The sequence below is a fragment of the Nycticebus coucang genome, chromosome 4, assembly GCF_027406575.1.
Source record: "Nycticebus coucang isolate mNycCou1 chromosome 4, mNycCou1.pri, whole genome shotgun sequence".
NCBI lineage: Eukaryota > Metazoa > Chordata > Mammalia > Primates > Lorisidae > Nycticebus > Nycticebus coucang.
This window is the reverse complement of record NC_069783.1, coordinates 72509724-72526963: the sequence shown is the minus strand read 5'-3', so window position 1 is coordinate 72526963 and position 17240 is coordinate 72509724. Positions and strand designations below refer to the sequence as shown.

Sequence of the window (17240 nt, the reverse complement as noted above, 5' to 3'; positions counted from 1 at the left end):
TTTTTTTTTTTTGTAGAGACAGAGTCTCACTGTACCGCCCTTGGTAGAGTGCCGTGGCGTCACACGGCTCACAGCAACCTCTAAGTCTTGGGCTTACGCGATTCTCTTGCCTCAGCTTCCCAAGCAGCTGGGACTACAGGCGCCCGCCACAACGCCCGGCTATTTTTTTGTTGTAGTTTGGCCGGGGCTGGGTTTGAACCCGCCACCCTCGGTATATGGGGCCGGCGCCCTACTCACTGAGCCACAGGCGCCGCCCTCAGTCCCTTCTTTCTAATGCAGCCTTTGATCCCCACATCCACCAAAGAAAAACCACAATTAACAGCATATCACAACTTAAAAGCTTCTTTATTACTCATCTATTAATTCTATTACATTTCTTTGTTCAGTTTTATTAAGTTTTAAAATATGTTAGAATAGAGAAATTTGTACCTATCTATCTATGTGGAAAACCACCTGGTACTCAAAATGGTACCAATAAGCTTAGCATTTCTTACATTACATAGCCATAGTACTGTGAAATTTCCATCTCTTTTTCTCTCTCAATGAAATACTGCAGTTTCCCCAGAGAGGTGTATTTGGCAGCATTCTCACGCTCTTCTTGAGCCTGCCTTTTCATGGCTTCACGCTCTGCCCTCTGCTCTTTTGTGATAGGCCTTGATATAACTGGCCCAGAAATATCAGGTTTCCTCCATGGAATTGGTTGGGCGCTGAAGTCTTGGAGAATATACTGGTTTCGAGGCTTGGCTGGTGAATGGGGCTTGGTCACAGCGTTAGAAATAGGCTCCTGTCGGAAAGAAGTGCAAGATGATGTTTTGTAAAGTGCAGGCTTAGAAGCAATAGACTGAGGCACATTAAGCTGGGTAGGGTTGGTTGAACCAGGTCTGGCTGAATTGGTCAAAATTGGCCGAGCTGGTCTGGCAGGACCTATTAAAGATGCATTGGCAGGAGCTGGTCTGTATGAATTAACTGCAGAAGACTGAGCTGAGTTAGTAGAACCGGGCCGGACAGGGTAAGCTGCAGCAGGTCTATGTGAGGCCACAGACTGTGGCCGTCGAGGGACAGGTCGAGCTTGAGGTTTTTCCATGGTTGGAAAGGGCAAAGGTACCAACTTGACCTTCCCTGGTGGTGGTAGCTCATAATCTGATGGAGATGAGCATTCTTTTTCAGCACTGCTGTCTGTTTTCTGGGCTTTGACTTGAGTTTTTTCAGAACCTTTACCCTCACGTCGGGTATCCAGCCATGATTTGAAAGCTGGGGAGGGCTTGGGGTCTTTGGTGTTGTTTGAATTCCCCAGGTTCCAGGAGGAAGTGAGTCCAGTTTTTTTATCATTCTTCTTCCCCAGGGCATGGAAAACCTGCACAGACTCCAGCATGTGCATGCCGAGGCAGCTTCGAGGCTTTTTAAAATTCTCTTGGCTAAGCTCAAGTTGATTTCTCTTCCGCTTCATCTTGGGAATGGTTGGCTTTTCTTCTGCCTTGACTTTGTTCCCTGACCGCTTACTTTCCTCAACTTTCTTGGCATTGTTTTCTCTAGCCTTTTTGGTCTTTTCCTGCCTATGACCCTTAGCTTTGCTGCTCTTGCTAGATGCAGCTTTCTGAGGTTTGCTGTTAGAATACTTAGCTGTGTTCACAGGAGCCCTGTCACTGGCACTGACAATAATCACTTCTTCCCCAAACAGGCTCTCTGGACTCTTTGTTTGGATTTTGGCCTTGGGAGCATCACTCAGAGGCTCAGAAGCTTTAAGCTTGTTCTTCTTGACTTGATCAGAGGGATCTTTAATGACACTTGACTTTTCCTGTACCTGATTCACCTTGATGGCTTCCGTATCTTTGGCTTTGAACCCTGTGAGATCTTTGGATTGGTCAAGATCTTTTAAGGAATCAAAGAGCTGGGGAAGGTGAATATCCTTCACTAGTGTAGTGATGTCTGAAAAACTACTGCTAGACTCCATCTCATTTTCAAGTGTCCTGTGGTCCTCAAGACTCAGGCTGTTCTTTCCTAGACTGGCAATGTTGGCTTCAGGCTGCACCTCATGGCCAAGAGGATCAATGCAGGCCAGAAGCTGGTGAATATCAGGGATTTCTAAAGGAAGTAGTGGAGGATCATGGTTTTCTATTGGGATCGGATAGGCATCCAGAGGCTTTGGAAGCTTCATTTTAATCTCATCTAAATCCTTATTCTCTGTTTTTTCCTGGCTGGAAACTGGACTTAGTGCCAAGAAATCAGAAGGACTCTGGACTGGAGCTATTATAGAAATATCCCCGAAGTCAGGAGGTGGGTTACTCTCAATTATCTGGATATTTCTGCTACTGCAGGACTTGGGGAATTCTGGAGTTTGTGGCAGAGAAAGTGTCTGGCTTGGAGGTTGCAATCCCAGGGAAGTATCCATCCCTAGGGAAGTGTCCATCCCCAGGGAAGTTTCCATCACTACAAAGGAATGAAGGAAGAAATCAGTCCCTGGTAAGTGAGATGCTCTCCCTAAACAGAAATGTAGCAGTCAGGCACCTTCTAACAGGGAGCAAGGCATTTCTACTAGCTCTTCCTGAGTACCATGGACAAGGTTCCTCATTAGGAGATAGGCAGTGACTGTCCTAGTTGTGACTGGTTAACATTAGATGTCACTGTTTCTTTTATCTATCTATCTATATCTAGATATATATTTCATAGGGTTGTATATATATTTCATAGTCAAGTAAAAAGTAAAGCGATTTTTGGGGCCAGGCGTGGTAGCTCACATCTGTAACCCTTGCACTCTGAAAGGCTGAGATGGGTGGACTGCCTGAGCTCAGGAATTGGATACCAGCCTGAACCAGAGTGAGACCCCATTTCTAAAAATATAGCTGAACGTTGTGGTGGGTGCTTGTAGTCCCAGTTACTTGGGAGGCTGAGGCAAGAGAAATCACTTGAGCCAAGGAGTGTGAGGTTACTGTGAGCTATAACGCCACAGCACTCTACTGAGGTGGCAAAGTGAGACTCTGTCTCCAAAAAAAAAAAAAAAAAGTAAAGTGATATTTATTTATTTAGACAAAGTCTCACTTTGTCACCCTTGGTAGAGTGTCATGCATCATAGCTCACAGCAACCTGAAACTCTTGGGCTCAAGCAATCCTCTTGTTCAGCCTCCCAAGTAGCTGGGACTACAGGCACCCACCACAATGCCTGGCTATTTTTAGAAATGAGGTCCCACTCTTGCTCAGGGTGGTCTCCTACTCCTGAGCTCAGGCAATCTACCTGCCTTGGCCTTCCAGAGTGGTAGAATTACAGGTATGAGCCACTGCACCCAGCTTTTAAAGTATGAAATGTCTGTGCAGCCTAGCATTCTGATGTAAGTTTCTTTCAATTATCTCCACTCTCCTGAGAGAATACAAACCTTCACTACATGGATTAGGAGAATGATTGGAGCTCTTCCTCATGAAATATATAAACAAGGACGGAATCTGACTTTGCTTGCTTTAGGCAATATCTCTGAATACAAGGTCTTAAATCCTGGTGTAAACTAAGGAACATTAAAATCTCACCACCACCTTAAGAGTTCTGAATTGCCCTCTATTGAGGGAGGGAGTTAATTAACGTGTGATGGTGCAGAGGAACCAACCGATCAGCACACTAGGGCAGCAAAAGTGTGGTAGCCCTCAGTATATTCTTAGAGTTCTCATGGGTATCACAGGTGGCTCTATTATAGTTCTCTACCTTCCCACCTACATTAGGTGTTCTTATTATAGACACGTAATGAAAATGGGGAGTCTTAGGCAAAGGTAATGGTTGAAGTCTCAGGATGTAAATTCTGCCTATCTGTGGACTCCTCCACTGCAGATTTGAACCTCTTTTTGAATGCTGAATTTATTCCTATCCCTTTTTGCTGTTTGTACTTACCTTGAAAACTTGTGTCCGTAATGGGTTGAGCAGACATAGAATAGTAGATTCTAGGCGTGGAGGCAGTTGGTAGGACATTTGTAGGTTGAATCTCCTTTAGCACCATCACCACTTCTGGTTGAGAGGCAGAGGCCATGCTCCCTGTGTATGACATAGAGCCGTAGGATTGCAGGCATGGGCTAAGTTCTCCAGACAGTAGAGGTCCTAGTGTGCTTTGATTATAGTAATAGACCTGGCTTCCTTCCTGGTAGGGAAGTGACAGGCTATGTCCTTGATTTGGAATGTGAGATGGTGTCCCCTGAACAAGGCTGGCAGAGAGTGATGGGTACAGAGGGACCAAGGTATTGGCATCTGAAGTTTTATCATATTGGTTTGTCATAGACATGGAAGAAAGAGTTGTGTCCGGGTCAATAACAGTCACAGTGAGGTCCCCAAGTGAAGATGACTTTTCAGTGCTTCCTGTGATATCCCACTCAAAAATACCTGGATAGGAGGCATTTGAAGTGGAGATCTGGTTTTGGCCAGTAACCCCAGGCAACATGGTTGTGCTAGAATGTTGGTAAAGGTAGGCACTACCCATGAGTGACTGGAAAGAGGTGCCAGAGGGTGATGGGAGTAGCCATGCTGAGCTAACGGCTGGAGCAGAAACTCTGGAGAAGTTGCAGACACTTCCTGTTAGAGGAGCTTCATTGCTTACCACAGGAAGAGAGAGCTGCAGAGAATTTGCAGTTCCTAGTAAAGATGAATTTTGGAAATTTTCTGTAGGAAACAAGAGGTGATGAAAAAACTGATAAAATGAATAAATGTTCACTATATTTGAGGAATAGCATTGTTTTAAGATTGCTTCAAATGGAAAGCCTCTAATACCAATACTCACTGAGATACCCAAAACAAAACAGTTTATGGTGGCTGTTAAGTGCTGGAGTAATTTGGTGTTCTTCTGATGAATTACCCTTTGCATCCAACTTGGGCACAGATGTGCAGAAGGCCCAAGTGGTCTGGTTCATACTTTGTTCCCTAGGCTAGAAGCAATCTTCTTCCTCCCCTGTATTTCCCCTGAGCAGCACTGGTATTGACTCCTAACAACGTCCTAGAATCAGAGCATTTTAGAATAAGGAGGGCCTTAGAGAACTTCTGATCTAACATTTTCATTTCCCAGTGAGGAAACTGAGGCTCAAAGAAGTCAAATTGACCTGTTGAAGTTCTCTCATTATGTTAGTATCATTATCAGGTTTCACAAGCTGACTTATTTGCCAGGACTCTTTGCTCTGAACAAAGTCCAGAAATTAGGAGAAATAGAACATTTAATATAAGCACTTTTTTTGTTCATTAGATAACAGTACAACTATTACCACTATAATCTTTAGTGTCTCACTTTGCTTGTGCAGATCACATGCCATTTCCTAGAGTTCAAATACAGCTCAAGCTCAGGCCAGTTGGTTAATCTAAAGCAGCGGTTCTCAACCTGTGGTTTGCAACCCCTTTGTAATGATGCAAATACATCCTGCATATCAGATATTTACATTATGATTCCTAACAGTAACAAAATTACAGTTATGAAGTAGCAGTTATGATTGGTGGTCGCCACAACATGAGGAATTGTATTAAAGGGTTGTGGCATTAGGAGGCATTCGGAAGGTTGAGAACCACTGATATAAAGGGTCATTCTTTACCCTTGTCAAGCTGGCTTCTGGTCCTAAGTTAAAACTTAAAACTACTACCTGAGAGTGAGTTTCTCAAGAATTTTTTTTTTTTTTTTTTGAGACAGAGTCTCATTCTGTTGCCCTGGGTAGAGTCCCATGGCATCATAGCTCACAGCAACCTCAAACTCTTGGGCTCAAGGATCCTCTTGCCTCAGCCTCCTGAGGAGCTGGGACTGTAGGCGCCCACTGCAACACCTGATTAGTTTTTCTATTTTTTAGTGGAGACGGGGTCTTGCTCTTGCTCAGGCTACTTTCAAACTCCTGAGCTCAGGCCATCCACCCACCTCAGGCTCCCAGAGTGCTAGGATTACAGGCATGGGCTATCACTCCTGGCAAGAAATGCTTTTGAAAGAAAAAAGTTGTTTAAACCCTCTGAGCTTCAGATTACTCATCTGTAAAGTAGTTATAAATAGGAATAATAACAGTGATACTTCATGCATGAATAAAAGTGATATACTATGTATGGTTTATGTAGAGGAAGACATAGTAAGTTTTGGAAAGACGGGAAAAAAAAACTTATAACATCACAGAACTAAAAAGAATATACAGCTTTTTTTTGAGACAGAGTCTCAAGCTGTTGCCCTGGGTAGAGTATCCTGGCATCACAGCTCACAGCAACCTCCAACTCTTGGGCTCAAGTGATCCTCTTGCCTCAGTTTTTCTATTTTTAGTAGAGACAGGATCTTGCTTTTGCTTAGGCTGGTCTCAAACTCGAGAGCTCAAGCAATCCACCCACCTTGGCCTTCCAGAGTGTTAGGATTACAGGTGTGAGCCAGCGTGCCTGGCTGAAAGCATAGTCAACTTACTAATAAATGAAGTCCTGTTATCATACATGTTACATTGTGAAAAATGAATATTATCTACCCTATTTTAGTGAATGCTATTAACCAAAAAACAGACTGCAATAGAAGGTACTTTGAATGAGTTTGTAACTAGTACATAATGACAGAGAAACTATATCAGTAAAGCATGTGTAAAAAGCAGCAAAATGGAGTAAATAAGCATGTACATGTAGACATGTAGCCATGAAACATGTGTATGTGTACAGTTTTCAATAAAACGGGCACAAAACCAAAAATTACAAGATAATAAAAAAGAAAAAGAAAAAAGGTATAAAGCAGAGAGTAAAACAGTAAGTGTAAGGGAGTTCAATTATTGCGCTCAGTCATAATTCTCTATGACCTGGAAAATTACAGATATCAATCCCAGTAAAAGTAGATATTTATTATATAGCTATATAACAATGAGAAAAGAACACTTAAAAAGTATCATGAAGGTTTTCATATTATCCTCAAAACCTAGATTATAGTTATCTTCAATATCCAGGAAAATGTCATTCATTCCCAAAGCCTAAGAAAACCATCACTGCTGAAATCTAATTTAAAAATTTAATGTAGGAATTCCCAAAGGAGCCTGGAAAATTGTTTTAGATAAATGTGGAATTAGAGATGTAGGGATTTTTCTTTTTGTTCTTAGGTAGGTCTTTCTTTTTCTTGTTAGGTTTAAAAATAGTTCATGACTGTTAATCAGTATATACTCTGTTTCAGGATGAAAAAACAAATATGAAAAGCAAACTTTACTTGAATACTACTTATACAAACGAGTCTGTCCTTCTGGTGCAAGGTAGGATACATCATTTTAAAAAACTTAGTATTATTTTTAATAGGAGAAACATCCATATAGTTTATAATGAAACACTGCAAATTCTATTTCTTCTGGTCCCCCTAGGGAACCCCTTTCATTAGTTTCTTGTTTATAGGAAGCATATAAACATACTTTTTAAATGTTTATATTCAGGCTAAGGGGTAGGAGAAGTTAAGAAGAATAAAAGTTTAAATTAAAACAATGTTTATATTCAAAACTGTCAACTGTCACCTGTGTTCGAGGAGGCAATAGAAAAAAGCCAAACTATTGTGACTTTTCAGATAAACTGATTTTTTCCAGTGACATTCTAGTCTTAGTTCCTTTCTAATCCATTAATTTGCTAAAACCAACTCATTTTGCCCTGCTATGTAGATTTCATTCTATGCTCTTCTTGCTTTAAAATCTTTGATTCACTTCAACATTTCATCTCAAACTACAAACTCCTCCGTGGTCTCCATAGATTCATTCTTATATTTTCTCCTCTCTCATATTTTTCTCTCCACGTTCTTTCCTGTTGACCTGTGTTTAACGAAAACAGTCCCAAACTTCCTTAATCTAGAATATCTGCCTCCTTACCGCCCAGTGCTCTCCATTGTCTCCCGATTTTTTCTTTTCACAATGTTTAGATAGAAAATCCAAACTTGTGATTATTAGTTTTATACAAAGTCTCCTGTATGGCCCTGGGTAAAGCGCCATGGCATCCTAGCTGACGGCAACCTCAAACTCCTGGGTTCAAACATTCCTCCTCACAACTCCCAGATAATTGAATATTACTTTTTGATCAGCACTAAATTTAAAATACTAAATTTGAAGTAATAGTGACTGGAGACAATTACAGATGAAACATCTTGCTATATAATGCTTGTTTCCTACACTGCTGAGATTTTTACCATCAGTTTCTGATGAAACAATCCTCAAAAAGTATCTGATTTCTCTGGGTATTTTAGGCTGAAGAGAAAAAAAAGTATCTGATTTCATTTTCAGTATGCATGCCCTTTAAGATTTAATATTAGGGTGGCGCCTGTAGCTCAGAGCTGGTGGGTTTGAACAACAATGCCAACTACAACAAAAAAATTGCCAGGCATTGTGGCTGGTGCCTGTAGTCCCAGCTCCTTGAGAGGCTGAAACAGGAGAATCACTTAAGCCCAAGAGTTTGAGGTTTCTGTGAGCTGTGACACCACAGCACTCTACTGAGGGTGACACATAGTGAGACTTAAAAAAAGTCTTAAAAAAAAAAAAAAAAGTCTTAAAAAAAAAAAAAGACTCAATATTAGAAGGGGACCAGAAAGGATAATCAGTCTATTATCTTAATGTAACAGAATAAGGAAACAGATTTTGAGAGATAAATGATTCATCCAAAGTCACACAGCTAATAAATGTCAAAGCCAAAAATGAAATTAGGCTTCTAGGTTTCTTGTTCAATACTGTCCCCCATTATTCCAAGCTGTTTTGACTCTGCTACTAAATGTAGAGGGCTATAAATCTGATCGAAAACTTTTAAATGTTTCTTTCCTTACCCGACATGGTCAGAGAAGAGGAAACATTAACTGAAGACAAAAGGGATGAAGAGACAATACTAGAAGATGTCTGAGTGGCTGAAGCCAGAGAGCACAGGTGTCCAGTATGGAGGTCACTGGCTACTGGTCACTGACTACTGGTCATTGGCTACTGGTTACTGGTCATTGGTCAGTTGCAATGATCCAAATTTATTTACAAATAGCTCCATGGAAACCCCAAGATGCTACCAGGTGGTGGTAGGTTTGGTGGGAGAATGATGTCACAAAGCAGGCAGTGTAAAGGTATGAGGTAGCCAATCGGGAGGTCAGATTCTCAATAAGAAGAAGGAATTGGGTGGAGGGAGTGGTAGGAGAGCGATCACAGCTGAGCTGTGGGAAGGTGAAAGACAGACATGATAGTCCCACTTTCCCCCAAGCTCTTATGCTAAGGAAGTCATCTCAAAGTTTCTTACAGATGTTCATTAATATAATTAACTAATAGTTATTTATATTTAGTATGCTATGGTCATAATGTTATAATTTTATACATTTATAATTATACACTGTGTCCATATAGTTCGTATGCGATTTAAAATAGACAACTATTTAGACAACTAAATATTAGTTGTAATATCATTGGGTAGGAAGGAAAGGGACAAGTAGGTTGAGCAATTACAGTTGTTGATTTGTTTAGTGAACTTACTACAGTTTTGAAAGACCAAACGGAGGGATTAAAGAGCTCTTTTTATAACTTGGTTGATGAGTAGGGTGAAGTTCATTGAGTGCACCTTGTGGAAAATGATGTGGTCCAAGGCTCTTCTTTTTAGTTTCTTCTTGAGTGCTATTTTCCTTGGGTTGGGCTGAGCTGGGCTGGGCCAAGTTGGACTTGCATCTTTCTTCTGGTCTCCCCCCTTGATTTTACAAATTGTTTCTGGGACAAGCCTTGATCTCGCTTTCTTATATTCGTGATGCTACTTCCTGTCAACTTCCAGAGTGGGGGGTCTTCTTTTCTGTGCCATGATGTTCAAAAAATGGACTCTGTCCATTAGAGGCAAACTCCAGGGAGGTAGAAGACAAAGCTGACTGCAGACTGTCCCTCTTTCAGTCTCAGGTTTCAATTCTTTTGCCCATAATTTACTACCTCTGGCTCCTTGACCTCTGCAGACATTCTGTCATCCTTCTCTTTTAAATGTGAGAGGCATTCAGAATATTCTCTTTTCTCACGTGTGAGACTCCATTGTGGCAGTTACTGTAGCCTCCTCCCCCTTGCAGCTACTTAGAATCCTGGGCCTCTAGGATTCTCTGTCTGCCATGCTCAGGCACAAGGCCAAGGCAAAATGAAGAGGTGAATAGTTAAGAGAAAGAAGACATTAGTGGAGAGTAGGGTACAGGCAAGGTGACGGTATTTTTTAGTTTCTGTGAGAAACAAGATGACACACTTTGATCTCATTTTCAATTAACAGAACACATAAACCAATATTTTTAAATGTAGCTACACAGTCCAGAAACTACTATGAATTCTGTACACTAAAGAGAATAATCTTAAATGTATTTTTTCATTGTGTTTTATGTCATATTACCTCATCCATGTCATTCATTAGTATATTTGTAGACTACAGATTGCTTTTAAATGTCTGCTTTTTTTTTTTTTAGTAGAGACAGAGTCTCACTTTATGGCCCTCGGTAGAGTGCCATGGCCTCACACAGCTCACAGCAACCTCCAACTCCTGGGCTTAAGCGATTCTCTTGCCTCAGCCTCCCGAGTAGCTGGGACTACAGGCGCCCGCCACAACGCCTGGCTATTTTTTGGTTGCAGTTTGGCCAGGGCTGGGCTTGAACCCACCACCCTTGGTATATGGGGCCGGCGCCCCACGGACTGAGCCACAGGCGCCGCCCTAAATGTCTGCTTTTCTACAGTTTTTTCCTTGTCATATTTTTAAGGAATCTAACATTGTAAAGCATGTTTTATGTTTTTCTCTTTTTGATTGTTTATTTTGAAGCAACATGACCTAATTTTGACCTGATGGGTTTTGTGGAGGAAATGAAATAGGAGTTTGGGAAAAGGTGTTGTGAGTTGCACGTGCCCAGGTATAAGGAACAGATGTCTGCAGTCAGCCCAATTTGGCCTGGATTGCCTTCATTTTTGTTCTCTTAGTTAATGCTTTTCTCACTAACTTCTCCTGTAACCCTGATAAAGTGAGTTAGGTCCAAGTTACTAATGATGTATATGCAGACTAAGCTGGTCTGGGGGAGAAAATCTATGGATATAATCTTTTTTTTTTTTTTTTTGGTGGTAGTAAGCTTTTAGTGATGTCCATCTCAATCTGTCTAGGGACTTTTCTAGTGCAAGTGAATTTGCGTGAATAATACAGGTGCTAAGAGCCCAAGAGAATATAAGCTCAAGATTAGACCTCTAAAGGTAAATATTGCATTTATAGATCTATTTTCCCATCTCTTCCAACAATGCTTCATATTATCAGATAGGAATTTTCAGTGATTGTGTGTGGAAAGGGTAATGCTTCTCTGAGAAGAAATTATGAAAGGTGTGGCAATGTAGAGATGGGCTTAAGCTATGTAAAGTTTTTCAAAGTTTTTTCCCCTTTGCTCTTAGCTTCATTCCTCAGAGAGCCTACTTCTGTGATGCTAGCATATAACGTGAAACTAACAACATTTACTAAGTATCTGCAAACCAGACCAGTCTCTGTTTTCTCAATGTTTTCACAGAAATCCAGGGAACTAACTACTATAGTTTAGAGTGGGTGGTATAAGATGGGGAGGAGTGTGGTAGGATTATTTCTGATAGCAATAAAATGTTTACATATTATAATATTCATTTCTAACATTCAATTCTATTTATGCAAATACTAGAGTTTTTGGTTTTACCCAGCCTCTAGAACTCTTTTCTCTTCATAGAGAAATGTGTCCAGTATGGAGGTCACTGGTCAATGGCTACTGGTCACTGACTACTGGTAACTGACTACTGGTCATTGGCTTAGCTACTTAACTTTAGCTTGCACTCTTTTAGCTTGTGTCATCTTAATCTCTAGAATAAATCTTTAAATGTACGGGGAAGAACCTAAAGAGCTTTAGTTCAAGCCAGGAACTGTGGTGCACAGCTGTAATACCAACACCTTGGGAGGTGAGGTAGGAGGATTGCTTGAATCCAGGAGTTTAAAACCAGCCCAGACAAGGTAACAAGACCCTGTCTCTATAAAAAAACTAAACATAAAAGAAAAATAAAGAGCTTTAGTCCAACACTCTGGAACTTAGCATCAAGTCCTACCATGACCTAAAGCCTCGGTTTTTATAGTGTTGTCTTGTCTCAGAGACTCATTCCCTGAATTTTGTATCTAATTAGACTTAATTTGGATAACTTAAGACTTATCTTGGTGTAGCTTACTCAGTCCTTCTACCCCTGAAGCTACCTTTTTACTCTCTCCATAGTTTCTTTTTTGTTTTATTAAGACTAGAATCCCTCAAACCCATACATGGTACCTAGGGCCCTACCAGATTATGGTAGATTTATTAGTATCAATTACTTAGCTGTTTGGTGCTCCTAATATCCCTTGCTCCTATATTTTCCATTCCAGTATACCACACACATGTGAAGACCTTCTTCTACTTCATGTATCCACTCCCAACCAAAAGCCTATGTTTTTCTAGTTCCCATACTTTCCAGAAACCCTACTCTTCCTAGGTCTGGAGTGTTTGTGTCTTTTAGCAAATTGGAAGTATAGTATCAATGTAGCTTTTCTGGCTTCTGATAGATTTATGTCACTTTTTGTATCTTGTCACGTCTATAGACAGTTGTACCATTTGCACTTTTTGGCCACTATATATCTGTTGGATTTTTCATAAATTCCTAAAGAGTATTTTATAAATTAATGGTGAATTTGAATATGCCTAATGATAGGTTTGCAAATTATCTTATACTAACTTCTCTTTTTTTTGAGACAGAGTCTCATTATGTTGCCCTCGGTAGAGTGCTGTTGTGTCATAGCTCACAGCAACCTCAAACTCTTGGGCTTAAGTGATTCTCTTGCTTCAGCCTCAGCTGGGACTACAGGCGCCTGCCACAATGCCTGGCTATTTTTTTGTTGTAGTTGTCATTGTATGTGTATGTGGTGTATATGTATATGCCTCGGTGTATGTGGCCGGTGCCAAGCCTCACTTGTCTTTTTCCAATTAACAACTCACTAATACTGAAATAATTTTAATTATGTGGAAATTTTCAGAATTGGAAATGCTTATGGATTTAAGGTTGGAATGTGACCATCTGAAAACATTAATAAAGCTTGTAGATTTTTTTTTTTTTTTTTGTAGAGACAGAGTCTCACTTTATGGCCCTCGGTAGAGTGCCATGGCTTCACACAGCTCACAGCAACCTCCAACTCCTGGGCTTAAGTGATTCTCTTGCCTCAGCCTCCCAAGTAGCTGGGACTACAGGCACCCGCCACAACGCCTGGCTATTTTTTGGTTGCAGTTTGGCCGGGGCCGGGTTTGAACCCGCCACCCTTGGCATATGGGGCCGGCGCCCTACCGACTGAGCCACAGGCACCGCCCTAAAGCTTGTAGATTTTTTACCTCTTCATTCATTTCTTCATTTATTCAATAACTGTGATTTCTGATCATCAGTTTACCAAGCTCTAAAATGGTTGTGAAAATTCCTAAAAATGTATATAAGGTACTTTTATCAATTAAAAACTAAAAAGTGAAATTTATTTTAATAATCTTCTATCATAATTACAGTTTAATCTAGAATTTAGTACTCTCTTCTGTCTTTAGACCTACTATAGGTCATGCTTTGCTATTCTATTTGTAGCAGAATTCCAAGTTTTTCTAATAGGTACAGATTTTCATAGCTGATTCTGTGTAGAAACCTTGAACTTGAGCTCCATCCTCTGTTGTTGTTTGGTATTTTCTGAAACATAAATGTATGCTGTCCACCTGTAGCATGATACCAGCAATGTAATAGGAACCCAACAAAAATATGGCCATGAATAGGTGTGTATGTTCATACAATATTTTTGGAGAGTAATTAGGCAGTCTCTTTAAAAATATGTATGTATCTTTAATTCCAGAAATTCTACTTTTAGGAATTTAGATATAGTTGTATATCTGTGTAAGGATGTTTACATTGCTGCATTGTCTGTAACAGAAGACTTAAAAAAAACCCTAAAATAATTAAAGGTCCATCAATATTGGACTGGTTAAATAAATTATGGTGCTTTTGTTTATGTTACTTATAATCAATGAAATGCTCTTCAGTCATTAAAAAATTGAATGGAGGTACATATAAATTGGGAAATCGGTATTCTAGAAATACTGTAAAGTATGTTCAGGGTGCTCCTTTTGTATAAAAATACACTATACAAAATTGTGTATTTTGGTACAATTTTGTATTTTTGTATTGTGTATATTGTGTACATATATACAAAATGTCAATGTAAGCACTTGGAAATATCTGGAAGAACACACAAGGAATGGGAGGCAGTGGGACCCCCGATTGAATTCCGAAGGGATTCGACCTCATCTATCTGTGCTACGGGCCACCAGCCAAGGAGGGCGCTGTAGCTATTAAAGTCTTGTTTACAAATCGAACGTCTCTGTAAACCGGCGTGGTGACGCTATCACGTGGGCGGTGGCGCATGCGCAATAGGAGGTGCGGGGCGCTGTGTGGGTTTCCGGCGAGGCTCTTCCCGTGGAGGGTCTTTTTCAGGCACCAAGGGCGCCGGACTGGCGCTTTTGGCCGGCTTGACTTTGAGTAGGCGGCTTCTTGGGGCCCATATGAGCCAGCTGCATCATGCCCGCAGTGGCTGGGGCCGGGGAGGCGACTTTTCTGGACGCTCCTCAGCCAAGAGGAAGGGCGGAAATCACATCCCGGAAAGGTAAAGTATACCTTGATTCCTAGGCACGGTCCCCACAGCTCGTAACTTCTGGGCCTGATCTCCATCTGTTGTGATCTCTGCCTCTCACTGTCACTGCCACGCGCTTGGCTTGTCCACCCCATTGCTTGTAGGCATTGACTTTTTGTGCGCCACCCGGAGTTGCTGATAGGGACAATGTCTGTTATGTCCTGTGATTTCTCTGTCTTCTTTTAAAAGCGAGTTCTGGCCATCGTTCTGAGCTAAAATCTGGAAGGACTACTTTAATGCGGGACTCTTACTGTTGGGGACCCTCCTTAATAACCAAAATTGAACCCCTCTTCCTTAAGTAATGCTATGTTGACAGAAAATGTGAGTAATAGTTTGAGTGAATGAACCCAGCAGTGCCGCCCTGAGATCTTACATGGAAAGTTGGTTTATGTCTACAGAAATCACAATGATCATGCTGTGTTCCTTCTGAAAAGGTCTTTGAGAGATCTTCCTTTTTACGTTGGAATGATTGATTTTTGACACTTTCCTCTTAAGCGAACTGTTTTATTCCTTGAGACTTTCTGTCCCCTAATTTTTTTTTTTGAGACAGAGTCTCAGTATATTGCCTTCGGTGTCACAGCTAACAGCATCTTCCAGCTCCTGGGCTCAAGTGATCCTCTTGTCTCAGCCTCCCGAGTATATGGGACTACAGGCCTGCCCACTATGCCTACCTATTCTATTTTTCCTAGAGACAGGGTCTCACTCTTGCTCAGACTGGTCTCAAATTCCTGATTCCTGACCTCCAGCAATCCACCCATCTGGGCCTCCCAGAGTGCTAGGATTACATACATGAACCACCACCCACTCACTCTTGCTCAGACTGGTCTCAAATTCCTGATTCTTGACCTCCAGCAATCCACCCATCTGGGCCTCCCAGAGTGCTAGGATTACATACATGAACCACCTCCCTTGGCCTTCTGTCCCCTATTTTTTACTTCATTAAGTCCCTTTCATTTTATTTCTCCAGTTATCTTTTGAATGTGTCAACTTCGTTCCAGGAGCACCTTATTATGGGTCTTGCCTGACCTATTATTGGTACCTATTGTCTATATCTTGTAGCCTTGTATATGTATGTTTTATATATGTAGCCTTAGTATTTGGAACTGGGCTAAGTTTTATCAGAGATACAGAAGTTCCAGTCATTTCTGGTTTTAGGTGTGTCTTATTTGTGGAGAACTTTGCATTATCTTGTAGCCTTGTATATTTTCAAAATGAGGAAATGGGGCTGGGTGTGGTGGCTCAGGCTAGTCTCAAACTAGGCGTTTGAAAGTGAATTTGAGACTAGTCTGGGCGAGACCCTGTCTCTATTAAATAATAGAAAAATTAACAGGGTGTGGTGGAACATGCCTCTAGTCCCAGCTACTCAGAGGGCTTAGGCAGGAGGATCACTGGAGTGAGTGCAGGAGTTTGAGATTGCAGTGAGCTACAACGATGATATTGCATTCTACCCAGGACAGTAGAGCAATATGTTACCACAAAAAAAAAAAAAAAAAAAAAAGGATGTGAAAATAGGAAAGATAGTATAAATCAAGGTTGAATGCATGGAGTGGTAAAATGTAAAGCAGAGAGAAGAGGAAACGTACTGTGTGGGCTGTGATTTCCATTTTCAGGTAGTCTCATTCTCTGCAGGGTAACAAGGTTAACATACAATTTGGCTAACAAAATATATACTCAATAGGTGGAAAGACTATCTTCCAGTTGGACAGCGGATGCCTGGGACTCGTTTCATTGCTTTCAAAGTTCCTTTGCAAAAGGTAAGCAGAAGTTAATTCAGTAATCTAAATTGATTATGTAGAACACTGCTTCTCAACCCTATCACACTCCATTTTCCCATTTAATAGCGAATACTTTGTAGCATCACCTGAAATGAAACTTGTAGGTACATATAACCTACTTCTATGAATAATTTTAAAGGGAACACCCTAAATGCAATAAATGCAATGAAATTAACTTATGATTAAGTAATATGTATTTCAAATAGTATGTAACTGGACATGACTGCACCAGAAGACAGAGAAATAGTCACTGGCATCATAAGTGCAAGAACTACAAATAATGGGTTTTATTCCCTTTGTAGTAGGAGTTTCTATCATAGTGAACAGTTCTTAGTAGATTTCCAAGCAAAGTGAAATATAGTCTTTACCTGGTTGATAAAGTGATTACTATCCGGCAGCGCCTATGGCTTAGTGAATAGCGCACCCACCCCATATACCGAGGATGGCAGATTTGAATCTAGCCTTGGCCAAATTGCAACAAAAAATAGCTGGGCATTGTGGTAGACGCCTATAGTCCCAGCTACTTGGGAGGCTGAGGCAAGGGAATCGTCTAAACCCAAGAGCTGGAGGTTGTTGTGAGCTGTGACACCGTGGCACTCTACGGAGGGTAACAAAATGAGACCCTGTCTCTAAAAAAGAAAAAGTGATTACTATCCTGGAAAATTCAATGTATGTTAAAATTGTACAAAAAAATACTTCATGAATTAGAGCTAGGTTGTTAAGACTAACATAAATTTTAACAGTATTTATCTACATTAATGTTGACTGGGATATTCAAAAGTCATTCAGGTTATGGGACACATTTATACGACTATTTTGATATTGGTAAGCTATCT

At 40.8% G+C, this 17240-nt stretch overlaps 2 protein-coding genes across 3 annotated transcripts in view; one reads left to right on the top strand and one right to left on the bottom strand.

Annotated features, from left to right (window-relative positions):
• Positions 1-490: 490 nt before the first annotated feature.
• On the bottom strand, positions 491-14364 carry C4H2orf78 (chromosome 4 C2orf78 homolog). Its single transcript, XM_053589348.1, has 4 exons — positions 14268-14364; positions 8736-8855; positions 3872-4630; positions 491-2427 (listed from the first exon to the last, which is right to left on the bottom strand). The coding sequence occupies exons 1-4, from the start codon at positions 14362-14364 to the stop codon at positions 491-493; spliced, it is 2913 nt and encodes a 970-aa protein (XP_053445323.1).
• DUSP11 (dual specificity phosphatase 11) overlaps positions 14325-17240 on the top strand; it is a 25854-nt gene continuing 22938 nt past the window's right edge. The window contains exons 1-2 of one of the 2 annotated variants that reach the window (XM_053588301.1): positions 14325-14602; positions 16308-16383. In XM_053588301.1, the coding sequence (XP_053444276.1) occupies positions 14502-14602; positions 16308-16383 (177 nt within the window). In that variant the 5' untranslated portion in view covers positions 14325-14501. The remainder of the gene's footprint in view (positions 14603-16307; positions 16384-17240) is intronic. The other variant, XM_053588302.1, reaches the window with a different exon arrangement.

Coding starts and splice junctions, on each gene's coding strand:
- C4H2orf78 (XM_053589348.1), bottom strand. CDS start 14,364: ATGCGCCACCGCCCACGTGATAGCGTCACCACGCCGGTTTACAGAGAC. Junction 8,856..14,267: donor TACAGCGCCCTCCTTGGCTG/GTGGCCCGTAGC, acceptor AGTGACCAGTAG/CCAGTGACCTCCATACTGGA. Junction 2,428..3,871: donor TACGGACACAAGTTTTCAAG/GTAAGTACAAAC, acceptor ATTCCTTTGTAG/TGATGGAAACTTCCCTGGGG.